Below are 18875 nucleotides of genomic sequence, written 5' to 3'. Positions count from 1 at the left end.
ACTGGTTTTCAAAGATAAGGAAACAATTATAATACAAGTTTTAGAATAAGGAAAAATATTTTGACAACTCAATTCTGCCAGGCATCTTTTACACATTTTTTCTGACAAAATGAGGTAGGTAGGTGATATTTAAGTTATAAAGATACATGCAAGTACGCAGTAAGTTTAGTAACTCTAAAGTTGTGTGGCGAGAGAATGGCAGAGACATTGTGTTAAACCTCCACCTGACCATAGTGGGAGAGATCATGGTAGAGGCCACAAAGGTGATAGCTTAGTGTTACCAAAGGCTTCTGAGCATGTGACCTATGACCGACCCTCTTTTGCCTCCCAAGACTGCTGCTGCAGGACTCCTTCCTCAGGACATTTAGCTGTCCTGCTCCATACTTAGGTTGAATGTCTTAGTGCAGAACATAGTCATTTGAGGAGCTTGTGTTGAGATATCTTGTCTTTGTTATTCTTTAACTTATGATTTTCGTTTGGGTCATTTTGTCCCAGTTTACTCACCATGTGCGCTGAAGGTAACAGGATAAGGCAAAGGCTGCCTTCTGGTGAAGCTTCCAGTCCAATGTGAGACAGTAAACAAGCAGGCAAGATAACGACAGACTAATGCTTCATTTGTGCTTCCAAGGAAATAGGAGGATAGGATAACTTGGAAAGGCCTAAGGCAGCATTCGAGTGAACATACACAGGACGATTCTGGGAAAGGCTTGGCATGTCAGAAAAATCAAGTATAGCTAGAAATGCCAAGGAAAATTGGTAGAAAGTGAAATTAGAAATGTGGCAGGACCTTGATGAAATATGGCCTTAACGGTGATCTGTTTCAATTATGTCCAAAGAGTGAAGGGAAACCATGAAAGTATAAAGCATGGGTGTGACATCTTGTTTTTCTTTAGGATAACTCCCTGATAAGATTTTACTAAGTGGAGTGCTGGAAATGGTATTGAACTGTTTTTGTAATATTAACATTTGGGCAGCTGCAGGACCTACTTGTACAGGGGACACGGCTGGAAAACAAGAAGTCTAGTTATTGTACTAGTATATGAAAAAATGCTCAATATCTTTAGCCATCAGGGAAATGCAAGTCAAAACTGCATTGAGATTCAATCTCACCCCCATCAGAATGTTTTACCCCAGGCTATGATCAAGAATACAAAAAAAGAGCCCTTGTGGTAGTGCATGCCTGTAATCCCAGTGGCTAGGGAGGCTGAGACAGGAGGATCTCAAGTTCAAAGCCAGCTTCAACAACTTCGAGGTACTAAGCAACTTAGTGAGACCCTGTCTCTAAATAAAATACAAAATAGGGCTGGGGGTGTGGCTCAGTGGTAGAGTGCCCCTGAGTTCAAGTTCAAACACTGGTACCAAAAAAAAAATACAAAAAAGGATGCTTTGAGGATAAGGGGGAAAGGAACCCTTACACACTGTTGGTAGGAATGTGAATTATCAGCATGGAGATACTTCAAAAACCAAAGATAGAACTACGATATGATCCAGTTATACCACTCCTGGGTGTATACTCAAAGGAATTAAATTCAGCACATGCTAGAAATAACTGCGTACCAGTGTTTATTATAGCAAAATTCACAGTAGCCAAGTTATGGAATCAGCTTAGGTGCATGTCAATGGATGAAAGAATTTCAAAAAATGTGGCATAGTTACACGATGGAGTATTATTCACTCATAAAGAAGCATTTATGCCATTTGCAGAAAAATGAATGGAACTAGAGATTATGTTAACTGATATAAGTCAGAAAAGTATGAGGTTTTACCTCATGGAATCTGGGGCAGGGGGATGGACACAAAAATAACAGGGAGACTTCTAAAGAGGAAATGGGTCATGAGTGATGGGAGAGTGGATGTAAGCAAAGTAAGTTATTTGCCTATATGAAAATGCCACAATGAAACCCATTATTCTGCATAATTAAAATGCACTTATATTTTTTAAAGAGGTTATTGTAGGCTGGGGGTGTAGGTCTGTGGTAGAGGGTTTGCCTAGCTTATCCAAGGCCCTGGGTGGGTAGGGGTTGTTGTCATTCAGGTGAGATGTTGATGCTTTGGGCTAGGTAAAGATAGTATGAATGGAGAAGAAGATGCATTCAAGGTATGATAAAGACTGCAGGATTTGCTGATGGTTTGGAAGCAAAAGCTGTGGACAGTTCATCAAAATAATTTACTGAGCTGGTAAAAGTTAGAGTGGGTTCTATTGTTTGTTTTTTGGTGGGTAGGATGGGTAATCAAGAGTTTCATCTTAACCCAGCCGAGTGGTGCACACCTGTAATCCCAGTAGCTTGGAAGGCTGAGGCAGGAGGATTGCGAGTTCAAAGCCAGCCTCAGGAAAAGCAAGGTGTGAAGCAACTCAGTAAGACCCTGTCTCCAAATAAACTACAAAAATAGAGCTGGAGATGTGACTCAGTGGTACCTCCTCCCACCCTCCGCCCTGTCAAAGTTAAATTTAACATAAATTTAAGTTTGCAATGCTTTGTAGATGTCCAATTGGAGATAATAGGCCATTGGATAACAATCTAGATCCCAGGGAGAGGTCCAAACTGGAGATACACATTTGGGAATCATATTTATAGTAAAATCCATGAAACGTTATAAAGTCATCTAAGGAGACCTTGCCCCAAAGAACCCCAATATCAGAGAACGGATTCAACACGATCAGCAAAATATGAGAACTAGGAGCATGTATGTTGTCTGAGAAGCCTGGAGAAGAGACACCTGTTAAGACAAAATGAGACTCTCGGGCTGGGGATATAGCTTAGTTGGTAGCGTGCTTGCCTTGCATGCACAAGACCTTGGGTTCAAACCCCAGCACCTCACAAAAATGAAGTTTTAAAATGAGACTCTGTCGGCGGGACTACGTAAAGCGGTCGAAAACCCATTATGTTGCTGTCATCCTACCGTAAGAACTATCTACAGCAACATCCACCCAATCTCTGCTACTGCACAGCCCCGCCTTTCCCGCTTTCCCAGAATCCTCCGAGCCGACGCCCGCGGCGGCCATTTTGATTGTGGGCAGCCCTGCGGGAAATTGCGCCTGCGCGGTGGCCTTTCCGCTCTGGAGGTCTAGCTGAGGAAGAGGCTGGTGGGCGTCCGCCGCCACGATGACCCAGGCTGAGAAGGGGGACGCAGAAAACGGGAAGGAGAAGGGCGGGGAGAAGGAGAAGGAGCAGCGCGGCGTGAAGCGGCCCATCGTGCCAGCGCTGGTGCCGGAATCGCTGCAGGAGGTGGGGCGCCGGGGGCCGGACTCAGGACCCCACGCCTAGCCTAGGTCCGCTGGGGCCAGGCCGGGGCTCAGAACGCGGCCGAGGAAGGGAGGCCTGGCAGCCGTTGGAAGGGGTCGGGTTTCCCCCCTAGAGGATCGTATCACTAGTGGGTGGTGCCGCGAAGTGGTCGTTTCGCGCCGGTTGCGGGCTTTGAGGGAACGCGGTGCGCACCAGAGTCTGGCGGTCAGTGCGCCAGGCTCTGAGCCCCGCGTCCCCAGCCCGGAAACTACGACCGTGCTATCACGTGCCTCCCAAGTTGCTCTGAGGTTTACATGGCCTCAGGGAGAGTTTAGCACCCGGCTGGTCCACGGGGAGCTGCAGCTGATGATTGTTACATGTTCAGGTGTTTTCCATTGTTAGCAAAGATTCTTCAAACTTCAAAGCAAGGAGAAGGTGGACTTTTTTCTCTAGAGATTGAGACCTGCCTGTTCAGAAGAGAACAAGATTAAGTCAGATTTACCAGGAAAAACAAATTTGCATTAGCTTGGCATGAGAGGAGCTTTATTGTACATTTGCAAGCACTTTATTCATCAGTGAAGAAAACACCTTCTCATAGGAAAACTGGAAAAGACAATGCATAATTCACAAAGAAATAAGGAGGCATTAAATGCTCAGAATTTCACGTTGTCATCTGAGCCAGCTTCCTCACCCATGGGTGGGTTAGAACAGTTGTAAAATGCCTAGCAGAGTGCCTGGCACATGGGAAGCCCTCGGGGTAATTATTACTGTTGCAGAAGCCTGGTTTCTCCAGTTGAAGGAGCAGGCTAGATGGTCTGTAGTGGCCTTGCCTGTTTCTACTCCCTGTCATTCTCCCACTTTATACAGGAGCCTATTCCTAGTAGAGCTTGCTGTTGTGGGGGGCACAGATAACAGAACATGGTGTGGAATGGGCTAGTGCAGAGGATTATACAGCAGACAGCAGGCACTTCCTTCTGCCCTGACAGGGCAGGTTTCTCCAAAGGAGGTAACATCTGGACTGAAACCTGAAGATAATTAGGAGTTAGCAGGGGAAGTTCAGAAAGGGAAGGAGAACAGCATGGAAGACACTTGGGCCTAGAGAGGATAGGCAGTAAATTAGGATGTCTGGAATTGAGGAAGATAGCAGAAGCCATATTGTGAAGATTATATAAGCTGGAATATGGCATCTTCTGAAGGCAATGGAGAACTTTTGGAAGGCTTCCTGTATTAAGTGCTTCTCTCCATACCTCCTATGGCTGGGCTGCATGATTAATGATTAATTCGTTTCATCCTCACAAGAGTGCTTGAGATAGGAATGTAAACAGAGCAAAGAAGTAGCTTCTGAATTTGCAGCCAGATTTATGAATCCTGAGCCTGGGCCCTTAAGCACTACAGCAGTCAGTGTGTGTAGCACCCTTTAGTTTTTCCATGTTCTCTGTGATACCTATATTGTTTAATGTAGTAAGATTTGTTGTTGTTTTTTTTTTTTTTTTTTTTTTTAAGAAAACAAGACTTAATCCAGAGAAATAATGTGTGGAATGTATCCATTTTTTTAATACATTAAATATGTGATTACCAAAAAATATTTGTCCACGCTCTAAGAAGCTGCATTTTCTACTCCAGAGCTTCCCAGTCAACATGCTGCAGATTGTAAGCTGTTAATGAGGTACAGGTATCCCTGATGTTGGGCAGCCTCATCTGTTTACCCCAATATGTTGGACAAATGTCTGCCTTACACAGAATAGCTTGGGAAAGTACTGCTCAACACCTTGGTTCTTAAGAATGATGCCATTGTGATTCAACAAATAACCTCCCAGGCTCCTGTCACCCATATGCTGGGATATAGATTAGTGAACAGGACAGCTGTCCCTTCTCATGGAAAGTTTATTGTATGTTGAGAGAGCAAACAATAAATAGTTACAGAAGTGACAATGTCATAAAGGAAGGAATACCATAAGATTGCTGGGGATGTGGGCAGCAAATCTTGTCTGATGACATTTAACTTCAGACCTGAAGGAGGAGTAACACTTAGAGGCGGGAGAGAACATTTCAAGCAAAGGAGTTGTCTGTTTGAAGGCTCCAAAGTCAGTGAGTTAAGAATTCAAGAGGAACCAGACTCGATGGTGCACACATGTAACTCCAGCTACTTGGGAGGCTGAGGCAGGAGGTTTGTGTTTTTGAGGCCAGCCTGGCAACATAACAAGACCCCATCTAAAAAAGGAATATAGATTAAGATTAAAGAGGTTAAAATGAAAGTGGTTCTGGAGTGAAGCTAGAGAATTAGGCAGAGGTTCTGAACTTATTGACAATCCACAGAACTGTTTTGAAGGAAGACGGGTAAGAAGACAACTGTAGCTTGATGTCAGGGTAAAATAGGTACTAAAGAGTCAGGCTGGAATTGCAATTCTTAACTAAGGCATCCCTGTTGTGAAAAAGATTGTCAGTCCCTTCTCTTATTCCCTACTGAAATTTGGAACCTTCAACAAGTTCATGTAGCAGAACTTCTCCCAAGTAATTCTGTATTCTGCCCTCTTCAGATTTATTGAACTGAAATGATTGTCATGTAAAAGTAAAGCCCACAGTTATTGCCACCGTCCTGGATTTGTGCTGCTTTGTCAGTCCTTGTTCACCATTATCCAAGGATGGATTGTGAATTGCAGCAAAGTTTTCTGATTTGTGAGGATAGCTCTTGCTATGTCAGGTAAATAATACAGAACCAACAAGGGTAACCTTGTTTTAAAAATAATGACACCAAAATACATTTGGTGGACACATTCTGAAGTGATTAACATATAAAGTCTTAGTTTCCAGCATTACAAAGTAATAATTCCATTAATTCCTTCTCTGACCCCTTCCATCAAACCTAAGTAATTTTTATTAGTCACCTCAGGAGCTTTTTAAAATTGTCAGTTCTTAGGTGTTCTCCCTGGAGTTTCTGAATCGGAAAACTTAGGACATTTTTTGTTTTTTTAACCTTAACAAATGTTTTAGGTCATTCATATGGATCTTAGAACATAGTATTCTCCATATTCTTCCACACTCTATACCTTGTTTAATTGTCTTCCTTAGTAATTAGATGGGTGGTAGAAACTTCATCCTAGTCATCATCGTACCCATAGTCTCTGGCACATAATCACTCAGTATTTATGTGTTAATTTATGTTGGATAATTTTGTTTAATTTAAGCAAATATTTGTTTAGCTGGATGCACTCTGAGTCAGATCAAGAGCATACAGATACAAAAAGATGGAGAGCAGTAATTGGATATTTCTCAACTCCTCTACTGAATTATTTTGATACTCTTGAGTCCAGTAGTCTTTACAGGAAACTTAGTTTGTTACCAATGGATTGATTAATTTACACCTGTATAGTATTTACTGAGATCACACGCCTGTGTTTCACATTTGCAGCAAATCCAGAGCAACTTCATTGTTGTAATACATCCAGGTTCAACAACTTTGAGAATTGGTCGAGCCACAGACACACTCCCTGCCAGCATTCCTCATGTCATTGCAAGAAGACACAAACAACAAGGGCAGCCCCTATACAAGGACAATTGGCTCTTAAGGGAAGGACTAAATGTAAGTCAAAATAGTGGACCTGGAGAGAAAGCCCAAGGTTGTTTCCTTTTGAGGGCTTAGACACCCAAGAGTATCTGGGAATCTTGAACAAACATCCTCATAGCTTTACTGTGTTTTAAAATAATAACAGCTGTCATTTTTTATCTGAACTGTTGATTTAGATTGTGAAGAATTAGTTACAACAAAAATAAATTCAGTTTAACTGATTAAGATTAATTGGATATTGATAAAGGTGATCTTTAATGGAAGTTATAGAATTGTCACTTAAAATGATATGGGTTTTTATTAACTGATAACTGTATTTTCTTTTCCAAACACTTATACTTTAAATCCAACTCATATTTTAAAACCATTAGCAAATTGAACTGCTATGGCCAACCACTTACTGTATAGTCTTAGATCAAATTATAATTTCAAGACAAAAAAAATAATTTCCCTGAAGTAAGCATTCACTCAATCTTATTTTGCAGATGGTAATTATTAGAAAAAAATTTGTTAGCTGTTAAATCTGCATATTGCATCATGATTCACTTTTAGCTTTCAAGTTTTAAGTTAAGGACAGTTTTAGAAATTTAAATTTTTGTAATTGTGATGGTAACCTTTAGGATTCTCTTGTTTAGTATAACTAGCAGACTACTGAAGTCCAGTTATAAATTTAATTATAACTCGCCCATGTAAGAGTCCACAAAATCTTAGTAACTTGTATATTTGGTTAATCAAAATACAATATGTAGAAGGAATGTGACATTGTTACAAAATTGTAAACATGAGAAATACAGATGTATGGAAGAATCTCTGAAATACTTTGTAAACATGAAGTAGATGTGCTTTGATTAGTGCTGTGAAAAATTTTAACAAGCAAAAGTCTCTTGAGGATATAGATTTTTGCTAATATTTAGGGTTTGGTCAGAGTTTCATTTTTGACTTTTTTATTTACAATAAAAGATTACTTGGAATCCTGTAAATTACTGCAAATGACAGAGATTAAGGAAATGCTGTTTGTTGATGAGGGAGTAGTTCCTAATGATGGATTAAATAGTAGCTTTCTCTTTTCACTAAGTCCTTTATTCTGCTCATCTTTCAATTTTTTCCCCTCAGAAACCTGAAAGTAATGAACAAAGACAAAATGGCCTTAAAATGGTGGATCAAGCAATATGGTCTAAAAAAATGTCAAATGGCACAAGACGAATTCCTGTGTCTCCTGAACAGGTTAGTCAACTTTTTCTTCCCATTTATTCTTTTCCACTTTTATTATCATATGTCTCTCAATGGGGACATATTATCGTATGTCTCTCAATGTGGGCTATTGTGCAAATAACAGGGTGGACTCACACAAACCTAGATGATCTAGCTGCCTACACACTTATGCCATATGGCATAGCTTATTGCTCTCAGGCCATAAACCTGTGTAGCATGTTATTGTATTGAATACTATAGGCAGTTGTAATAAAATGGAAGGTATATGTGTATCTAAACATAAAAAGTACAGTAACAATGCAGAATAAAAGATAAAAGTATACCCGTGTAGGGTATTTATCATGAACAGAGTTTGCATAACTGGAAGTCTCCCTGGGTGAGACAGTGAGTGGTGAGAATGAAGGCCTAGGATGTCACTGTACACTACTGTACACTTTATACACATTGTACACATAGGCAACACTTATTTATTTATTTTTTTTCAGAAACAAATTTAGCTTTACTAAAACCTTTAAAAAAAAAAAAAAAAAAACAGTACTGGAGATTGAACCCAGAAGTGCTCTACCACCGAGCTACATCTCAGCCCATACACACACACACACATATATATTTTTTCTTTTTGAGACAAGGTTTCACCAAGTTGCCTTGAGGTTAGCCTCAAACTTGCAGTTCTTCTATCTTAGCCTCCCAATACCTGGGGTTATAGGTTGCAGCTCCATATTTAGCCACTTTGCTGTAACTTCTTCAGTTTTTTTATAATACAGCTTAAGATACAAACATGGTACAGATGTATAAAAATTTTCTTTATATCCTTATCTATGTTTTTTTCTATTTAAATTTTTTTTTCTTTTAAACTTTTCTTGGTTAAAATCTTAACACACACGTTAAGCCAGCATGGGGTAAGGATCATCAGTATTACTGTCTTCTACCCCCACATCTTATTCCACTGGGAGGACTTCATGGGTAATAACACATGGAACTATGATAACAGTGTCTTTTCCTGGAATATCTCCTGAAGGACCCTGAGAATCTTTTACAGTTAACTTTTATAAATAAATATAAAATATATGTACTATATACATATAAAATAATATTTTATATTAAATATTTTATACACATATATGGAATATACTCTATAAAAGAATGGTATAAATATATAAACCATTAACATAGTTTATTATGAATATCAAGTTTAAGTACTATACCTAATTGTTCGGGTTTTACTTTTGTGTGACTGGAAGAGCAGTACATTTGTTTATACCAGCATCACCACAAATGAGTGAGTAATGTCATGAGTTAGTAGGTGGTTGGAATTTTTCAGCTCCATTATAATGTTATGGGTCCACTGTCTTATATGTGGCCTATTATTGACCAAAATATCATTACGTGGCACATGACTATAATACCATTCACACGTTTTCCCTTTTATTCTGCAAATACAAGATGAGATTTCCTTTAAAAAGAAAGAAACTCCTTTCTTAACTGTATATTGAATACTAGAATACTTGAATCAGTGTCACAAATGCATAGGCAAGCCAACTAACTTATAAGGTAGTTTATTAACCAAGTTTATAAAAGTTTATATTTTACTGGAGAGTGTGTAATCTAGGATCTTGGTAGGAAGCTGTATTCTTAGCTGTATTCTTCAATTTAATATAAACCAATGCAGACATGAGTTAGATTTACATATAGATTTATATTCATCTTTAAGCAGTATATAGTTTTAATTTTGGACTGTCTATAAATAACAAAACAGGTGTGAAAATCATGGGAAAAACCAAGATTGTGGAAAAGGACAAGAAAATCTTTCGGTGACTAGTGAATATTTTCCCCAGTATTTTGGATCTGTGATTAAAATTGATCTGTGAATGGGAGAAACAAAAGGGATTCTTAATGCTGCCCTCCTCCCCTTCTTGTGTAAATGCAACTAATTTTCTTTTTCTTTTTTTTTTCAGGCACGTTCCTACAACAAACAAATGCGGCCTGCAATTTTAGATCACTGTTCTGGAAATAAGTGGACAAACACGTCTCATCACCCTGAGTATTTGGTAGGAGAAGAGGTAAGAAATGTCTTTACAGTGAAATGAAAAAAGAAAAAACGTGATCTTTCTCTTAAAATCCACTTTGCTACCAAGTTCTGATTGTTTCTTAACATTTGGTTATTCTGCTTTGAGGATCAGATATTCACACTGATACCTGGGTTGTTAAATATTTCACATTCAACATCTAAAACATTCAGAAATTGGTGTTCTTAGTATTCCCCCCCCACCCCCCAGTGCTGGAGATTGAACTCAGGACCTCAGGCATGTTAGGCAAGTGCTGCTGAGCTACATTCCCCAGCTCCTCATTCAGAAATGTTAATATTAATTCTGGTCTTAGATTTTTGACTCCAGGAGAAGAGTTTTTAAAATATACCTCTTTCCTTCCCTGCCTTTTCTAGGCCTTGTATGTTAATCCATTGGATTGTTACAATATCCATTGGCCTATCAGAAGAGGCCAGTTAAATATTCACCCGGGACCTGGGGGCTCCCTTACAGCTGTTCTAGCAGATATTGAAGTAATATGGTCTCATGCAATACAAAAGTACTTGGAAATCCCACTGAAAGACTTAAAGGTGAGCTAAAATTCCCAGTTAATTTGGATTGTCTTAAAGATTCTTGGTCAACACAAATAGACTTTACCGAGTTGTTTGTGATACAGTGTCCTTCTTGAAGCATTCTCATCCTTAGGGTGGTGGTCTTCCTCAGTTAGTTCCTTTCTGATGTCTTATTTTTTAATGTTTTGCTTTGGGGTGTCTCAGTGCTGTTTGGAAGTCAGCAAGCTTGCTCATGTTTATGTTTTCTGTCTCTACTCAGACACATTAGTTGTCTTATCTTTCATTTTACAAATCTGAGATGATTCCAAGTGTGGTGGGGGGAGACTTTGGGTTTCATGAAGAAACAGAAAATGTTAAAGGATTGCACATGTGTTCAAGTTTTTCCTCTGAGCCATTAGCCGTAACTGCTGCTCCTGTGTAGGGACGCCTCCATAAGGACAGGTGTGGTGGGATTGGACTTGACTGGATGTGTTAACGCTTCCACCTTTTTTTCTTTGTTCTTTTTAGTATTATAGATGTATCCTATTAATTCCTGATATCTATAATAAACAGCATGTGAAAGAACTAGTGAATATGATATTGATGAAGATGGGTTTTTCAGGTATGTGGGATATTCTAGTGAGACTTATTTACAAATTTTTTAAAAATTTTATTTATCTAATTACTTGTGGTATTGGAGTTCAAACCCTGGATTTCATGCATGCTAGGGAAGCACTGTACCACTGAGCTACACCCCTAGTCCTGCAGTGAGCCCTACTTGAAATGAAATTGTTCTTTTTCAGTGGCAAAGTTAATCTAATTCACTGATTCATTTAAATGCTTATTCTGAAAAGATTAATGCAGATACATTCCTAAAAGTTTCTAGGCTCCTGACTTTAGTTAATCGTTTTTACAATCTGTACTGCTCTCTAGCTGATTGGTCCTCTGCTTTTTGTTTCTTAGGGATTGTGGTCCATCAGGAGTCTGTCTGTGCTACCTTTGGAAGTGGCTTAAGCAGCACATGTATTGTAGATGTTGGGGACCAGAAGACAAGCGTGTGCTGTGTGGAGGATGGGGTGTCTCATCGGAACACGCGGTAAGGAACTTGTGAGATGATGTTTCCTATTCCCTCTCCCTTCAAAGTCTGTTCATATCATTAGGGTTAAGAAATTATATATTTAAAAGTCGGCCTAGGAAACCAGCAAGATTTGGGGAGTATAAATTCTAGCAAGACTAAAAACAAATGATTGCCCTTATTGGAACTTTCTAGTGTGAATCCATGTCAGTGGCTCCTGAAAGTCCTGGCTTGTATTGTATGCTTTCCCATAGAGGAAGTGTGAATGTTAACTTCATTTCTTTTACTGTGGCCTGCCATAGAAAAGCTAATCACACCCTAACAGCAAAGGATGGCTGTTTTCCCGTGGTGTCATCAGTGGTAACGAGTTAATAAAATAAATGGCAGGAGCACGTTTGCTGCATGTCCTTCCTAAGACATCTTTATGCAGGTAAAGCCACTTGGGTAGTACAGGAATGGATTCTGTGCATCGTTTTGTGGTCCCAAGACAGCTTTCTTCTGTCTCTTACTTTAGTTAGATTAAGTCTCAGGTACAGAAGAAATGAATATAAACAGGATTCAAGGCGGTCATGAAAAGGTTAATCTACTGCCTCCAATCCCAATTTACAAGACATTCTAAAACCCAGTATGAGGGCTGGGGTTGTAGCTCAGTGGTAGAGCGCTTGCCTAGAACATGTGAGGCTGTGGGGTTTGATCCTTAGTACCACATAAAAAAATAAATAAAGTTTTTTTTTTTCTTTTTGACATTGTTTTTGTTTATTTTATGCTCTCATATAGCTCATCACTTTTCCTTTATTCATCCCAATTCATTAAAACTGTTGCATCTAATTACATAAAAACAAGATATTTCTGTGCAAATACATACATGTACATACACTACATAGGAAATATAACTGATTTTTCTGAACAGAGTAATTATAAAAACAAATCATTGACCATCAGAAAAAAAATCTTTGGGAAACTAAAAAGAACTGATTACAATAATATATAGATGTAATAAAATGTAAACTGTCTAAAAACTATAATTGGCAATTGGATAGAGTCATTATGTAAATGAAACATAACCAAACAGTTTTTTTTTACTTTAAAATTTTTTTTTAAATTTATGTATGACAGTGGATTGCATTACAATTCTTATTACATATATGGAGCACAGTTTTTCATATCTCTGGTTGTATACAAAATATATTCACACCAATTCATGTCTTTATACATGTACTTTGGATAATAATGATCATCACATTCCACCATTATTTCTAAAAATGAAGGTATTGTGTCCATCTACAACTGAAAAAAAAAAGAGTGTGTGTGTGTTTTGTGTGTGTGTGTATAAAAATAAATAGATAAAACCCAGTATGAGCTAGCGTGGCTCTGCCATTGTTGTTCTCAAAGTATGGAGAAAATACTGGACCCAGGTTTATTACCATTAAAATAATTTTACAGTGGTCTTCTTAAGTTATAGAAACTTTCAGTTAGTGAACAGTTTCCCTAAGTCTTTCCCTCATAAGTTTGTCTTATGTTGTTACCTCTGCATGCTTGTGAGTGCAGCCAGCCAAACAACTGTGATCTAGCGAAAGTCCATTGACTTGAAAATGAGTTGGATTTAATAATGTATATTCTGTGTTTTGAAAACTTTTTGCAAACAGCAAAAAGCATGTTCATATCATTAGGGTTTAGAAATGACTGCTTCCAGGTGCCCTGTCAACTGGTTTTGGCTCAAGTTCCCTTTGTCCCTTCTACTATCTATTCCATTCTTCCATTCAGTTCTTACAATAAACATTTGAAAATTTTTGTGTTGTACTATGCCTAAAGGAGTTCTTGAAGCACTCTTTGCACCTTCCTAACTCACAGATTTAACAGTCTGCCCTTTTAACTTTAGGCTTTGTCTGGCCTATGGAGGATCTGACGTGTCAAGATGTTTTTATTGGCTCATGCAACGAGCTGGATTCCCTTACAGAGAATGCCAGTTAACAAATAAAATGGATTGCCTTCTTCTGCAGCACCTTAAAGAAACTTTTTGTCATTTAGACCAGGTGGGAACAAAATATTACCTATCATTTTTTTGTTTCTAGAGAAAATGTAATATTTAAAAGGTATTTTAAGATTAATTATACTGCTCTTTTAACCCAATTAATAAAGCCTAGAAGCTTTGCTCTCAAGGGGGTGAGAGCTTTTTGATATGGTCAAGATAGTGAGGTGCTCTCTTGAACCCAGAATGCACAGGTTGTTTTTTAGGAGAATTTAGCACATTTTTCTCTGAAGGTGTCTAATCACTCTGATAAGAATGAAGATAAAATTTTAGGTATAATAAATGTAACAAAAATACATAGATGTGGACATTTTTATTAAATTTTGAAGCACTTTCTTAGTATTGTGAAGAGTTAACCTTTAAATCATATATCTATATGTGTATATATAATATATGCATACATATATTAGATATGGGTTGGCTACCTTTTTTACTTTTTGTATTTGACTTTTTTTCCTCTACTTTTTCAGATAATAGAATTCTGAGTTTTAAGACTCTAAGAAACATAAAAAGGGTCTAGATATAAGTTGAGAGAATTTGCTTATTGATTGAGGACACTCTTTGTATTAATGTTTATCAAAAATGAAAACTGCAGATGATATACATTTCAGAAGTGTTAAATAGGAAAGCAAAGAACAACTGAATTCTTGGGTTTTTGGGGTTTTTTTTGTTTTTTTTTTTTTGGTACCTGGGATTTAACCCAGGGGTGTTTAACCACTGAGCCACATCCCCAACCCCTTTTTAATTCCTTTTATTTGAGACAGGGTCTTGCAAAGGTGCTTAGGGTCTCGCTAAGTTGCTGAGGTTGGCTTTGAATTTGCCAGGCGTTTGCCCCCACACCCAGTTTGGAACTTTTTTTAATTAAGTATAGTGAGTGGTACAGGGTTGTAGGGTGGCCTTTTTATTGTAAAATTTAGAGATGGAGAGGCTTATGCGTAATTTGAGGAGTTTACATGCATTCTTACTGATTTACTGACAGCATCTTTTCCTGGAATCAGGACATCTCTGGGCTTCAGGACCATGAGTTTCAGATTCGCCATCCAGATTCTCCTGCCCTGCTTTACCAGTTTCGGTTAGGAGATGAAAAACTCCAGGTAACCCCATAGATGTGTATATCTTGGGTAAAAAGAAATCTATCCAGGCTCAATCAATCACACTGGGAGAATGTGCACTTGCTGGGAACATGGTGAGTTTGCTAGTTGGAAGTTGGAGGCAGTATCTTTCTGATTCTTTTTTTCTTTTTCATGCTCAGGCTCCAATGGCTTTGTTTTACCCCGCAACTTTTGGAATTGTTGGACAGAAAATGACAACTTTGCAGCACAGATCCCAGGGTGATCCTGAGGATCCTCATGATGAGCATTATCTACTGGCTACACAGAGCAAGCAAGAACAGGTTCATAGTAATTCTGGTGGGAGAAGAGACAATTTTGATCCTGCAGGAGAAGTTTGCCCAGAATTAATAGATCACTGATCATTTATTTCGGTTTTCAACAGACTAACCCTGATACTGCTTGTAGAACTAGAGATGAAGTGTGAATTTTATTTTGTCTTTTACAGTATTGGAGGTTGACCCCAGGGCCTTCAACAGGCTAGACAAATGCTCTACAACTGAGCTATATCCCTATCCCTTTTTTATTTTTTATTTTGAGATAGAATTTCACAAAGTTGCCCAGCCTTGCCTCAAACTGGCAATCTTCCTGCCTCAACCTTTGAGTAGCTGGGATTACAATGCCTGATTAAAGTCTGACTTTAAAATCCAGATGATAGACTTCTTTATTCAGGCATTAATTCAGTTTTCTGAATGCCATGCCATGTACTTAAAAAGTTAATGAAAACACTTTTCTTTTGCCATAATATTATTTACTTACATTATCTGCTACTAAATATTGATTCAGTAGTATTTTCAGTAGCATCTCACCTACTTTATAATTAATTACGTTGTAAAAGGTATATGGCATGGGCAAAGAGCTGAATTTTTTTGTTCAAAACTAGTTTCAGTAATAAGAGGTCTGCTGTAGGAGCATAAAATGAAGCTTTTACCTGCTAATGAAATATCAGAGCTCATGATGAAAAATAGATGAGAACTATAAACCTTTTCTAGTCTTTGTTCCTGCCCCATAGGCAAATGTGAAGCAGTAGATAGAACTTAAAAATGAGGATTTTCTAGTAGCCGTTGGCCCATGAATCCTATTGAAATATTTCACTTCAGGAAAAATGGTATCAGTACTAACATTTTAATATCAAAATCCAACCAGTGGTAGATCCACACTGAGTCCTACCGAGACTGCTTTGGCTTTAGAGTGTGCTCACTCCTCACTCCTAGGTTATCTTGGGATTGGGTGCTGGGCAGTATGTGTATAACTTGCTGGCTTTTGTTTCATAATGGGACATGATAGACAGGGAAGGGTGGGATCTAGCTAGACAATATCAACAGTGTTCTGTTATGGTCATACCATCTACTTGATTATCCTTTTGATTTATAGTCTGCAAAAGCTACTGCTGACCGAAAATCAGCATCTAAACCCATTGGATTTGAAGGAGATCTTCGTGGCCAGTCCTCTGATCTTCCAGAAAGACTCCATTCTCAGGAGGTGGATTTAGGATCCTCCCAGGGAGACTGCCTGATGGCTGGCAATGACTCCGAGGAGGCCCTCACTGCACTGATGTCCAGGAAAACTGCCATCTCACTGTTTGAAGGGAAAGCCCTGGGCCTTGACAAAGCCATCCTGCATAGCATAGACTGCTGTTGTAAGCACATTTGGGGACACCAGAAATAACAAATAAATTGGTTCAATTTAGGGTATATTTTTGCAGTGTATCATGGTCATTCAGAAACTATCGAGTACCTACTCTGTCCTTGCTTTGCCAGGTGTTAGGAGTACAGTAATGAAATAGAATAATTGGTTTTTGGCCTTATTGATTGTATAGCATAGGGAGAATAACATAATTGCATAAATATGAAATTATAATTGTGGTGGGTGCTGCAAAGTTGAACTATAGGGTCCTAAGAGCTCCTGATTTAGAGATGTAATAAAGGAGTTTTACTTACTCCGGGGAAGGTTTGGAGGGTGGGCAGTAGGGAATGCTTTCTTGAAGAGCCATGTGAGAGATCTCAGGTGGAGAGCAAACAGGTTGTTAGACAAACAGGGTGACATTCCATGCAGAGGAAGAAAGCTGCAAAGACTGATGTGGGAACCAGAGTGTGGGAATGAGGCTGGAGAGTAGGTGAGTACCACACCACACTGGACCTCATGGTCCACCTTGAAGGGTTTGGTCTTAATCCTTTGAGGAACAAGGCATGAAGGGTGGGGTGGCGGCATGCTCAAGATTTGTGTTTTACAAGGTTCCTCTGGCTGTGTGGGTTTAAGAGTGGTCTAGAGGGAGATCTTTGAGGAGGTTATTGCAGTTGTTCAAGCAAGAGATGTTTGTGGCTTGGCCTAGTGGTGGTGGTGGTAAGTGGAAGGGATATCTATGTCTTTTCAGCATCTGATGATACCAAAAAGAAGATGTACAGCTCCATCCTGGTCGTGGGAGGTGGTTTGATGTTTCATAAAGCTCAAGAATTTCTACAGCACAGAATTCTCAACAAAATGCCACCTTCGTTCAGGCGAATTATTGAAAATGTGGATGTAATTACAAGGCCTAAGGTGTGTTGTTTCATGGTGCAAATTGAACTGTATGCAAACGAAACCAGCAGTGGTTATTAATAAGTGGACAGTTAAAACCTGGGAGGTTTGGGCTTGTGTCAGGCGAGGTTGTAAGAGTATGAGGAAGTGCAAAAATTACTCTTGAGTGTGGCACAGATGTGGCAGAAGGAGCTCTGGACTAGGTGACTAAATTCCTGGTTCTGGCCCTTGCTGCACCTGACTTCTACCTTTGTGAGAGAATCAGGTGGGTTGAGAATACTGTTCTCTCATACCCTGACAGCCTCTTATAGTCAAGAACTATTGCTGGTCCCTGGACTAGAAAGATCTTTAAAAATCTTTTTGGTTTGAACTATCTTGAAAAGAAGTATAAACCCAGGAATTTTGAAATACATTGTGTCTGAATTTCATTAAATATAAACCCAGGAATTTAGAAATATATCATGTTTGAATTAAATCTCACTACAGTTCCTGGTGATATTATTTTCTTTTACTTCTGAGGGAAGGATTGTGGGAATGTATTTATTCCACTCACATATCAAAATTATTTTGTTATATATGTTCCTGCTTAAAGGCCTGTTGTGGAATAGTAGTGAAGGGTAGCATGTTCAATAGTAAAAATTAAAAGTGTTCTCTTGTCAGAACAGAGAGGTCTTAGTTGTCCATGAGTCCCGCTGTCTTAATATGGTTAGAAGACCTAGCTTCTTAGGACATGAACTCAGCAGGAATCCTTCCCAGATTAAAGTAAATGAAGTATACATCTTGTCTGCTTATACTAAAACAGTTCTATCACTTGTCTAGGACATGGATCCTCGGCTGATTGCATGGAAAGGAGGGGCAGTGTTGGCATGTTTGGATACAACTCAGGAACTGTGGATTTATCAGCGAGAATGGCAGCGTTTTGGTGTCCGCATGTTACGAGAGCGAGCTGCTTTCGTGTGGTGAAATGGGGAGGAAAAGTCGCTGTTGAAGACCAAAACAAGTCTCTTGGTATAAAGAATATGTATGTATGTATTTTAATTTATTGACCTAGATGCTTAATTGTCAAGGAAAAGAAATAAATTTCAGTTTTATGTTCATGATATGACATTGGTTTGAAATTATAATCTTTTGAAGACAGGTCATTTAAGAATAAATATGAACTCTTTAATTGTAGCTCTCTGCCCCTTTCTCAGGGCTTCGCAGTGATATAAAATGTTGCTGTTGAACTTTCTTTTATGGGGCGAAGAACTTTTTGTTGACCTCTGAGCATTGTCAGCCATACTGATGTGACTTGTGAGAAGGGCCCATTTGTGCCATTTCCCTCTTGTCTAGCATAGTATAGGTGTCTTGAGTTCTGTGCACGTGACTCATGTATTCTTGGAATTCTAAATACAAAAAAAGTAGTTTTTGGGTTTTTTTCAATTTTCTGTGGGATTACAAAAAAAGATAGGAACCCATTCAGTTCTAGATTTCTAGAGACAACAACTTAAGGCTTTACTGGCTAGATGCTGTCATCAGAAATGCTGTAGGGTGGGTTAAAGAAAACTGTTATAAGAGCAAGACAACAGC

The 18875-nt window shown here is 38.8% G+C and overlaps 1 protein-coding gene across 4 annotated transcripts; it reads left to right on the top strand.

Annotated features, from left to right (window-relative positions):
• The first annotated feature begins 3034 nt into the window (after positions 1 to 3034).
• On the top strand, positions 3035 to 18411 carry Actr8 (actin related protein 8). Of its 4 annotated transcripts, XM_046452695.2 has the most exons (14): positions 3089 to 3227; positions 5762 to 5925; positions 6634 to 6804; positions 7903 to 8013; positions 9957 to 10061; positions 10442 to 10615; positions 11105 to 11198; positions 11540 to 11672; positions 13531 to 13684; positions 14679 to 14774; positions 14933 to 15073; positions 16164 to 16428; positions 17164 to 17327; positions 18126 to 18411. In XM_046452695.2, exons 4-14 carry the CDS (start codon positions 7942 to 7944, stop codon positions 18267 to 18269), a joined length of 1542 nt encoding a protein of 513 aa, XP_046308651.1. In that variant the 5' UTR covers positions 3089 to 3227; positions 5762 to 5925; positions 6634 to 6804; positions 7903 to 7941; the 3' UTR covers positions 18270 to 18411. The 4 variants fall into 4 exon arrangements, with proteins under 4 accessions (XP_046308649.1, XP_046308651.1, XP_058438132.1 ...); XM_046452693.2 differs by lacking the exon at positions 5762 to 5925 and having other exon boundaries at positions 3035 to 3227; XM_058582149.1 differs by lacking the exon at positions 5762 to 5925 and having other exon boundaries at positions 3092 to 3227; positions 6671 to 6804.
• The last annotated feature ends 464 nt before the right edge of the window (positions 18412 to 18875 follow it).

The sequence above is a fragment of the Marmota monax genome, unplaced genomic scaffold (genome assembly GCF_021218885.2).
Source record: "Marmota monax isolate L192 unplaced genomic scaffold, Marmota_monax_Labrador192_F-V1.1 WCK01_AAM20220418_F8-fsc00042, whole genome shotgun sequence".
Classification (NCBI taxonomy): Eukaryota; Metazoa; Chordata; class Mammalia; order Rodentia; family Sciuridae; genus Marmota; species Marmota monax.
Note: the sequence above shows the minus strand (reverse complement) of the source record. Positions and strands in the feature narration are given on the sequence as shown.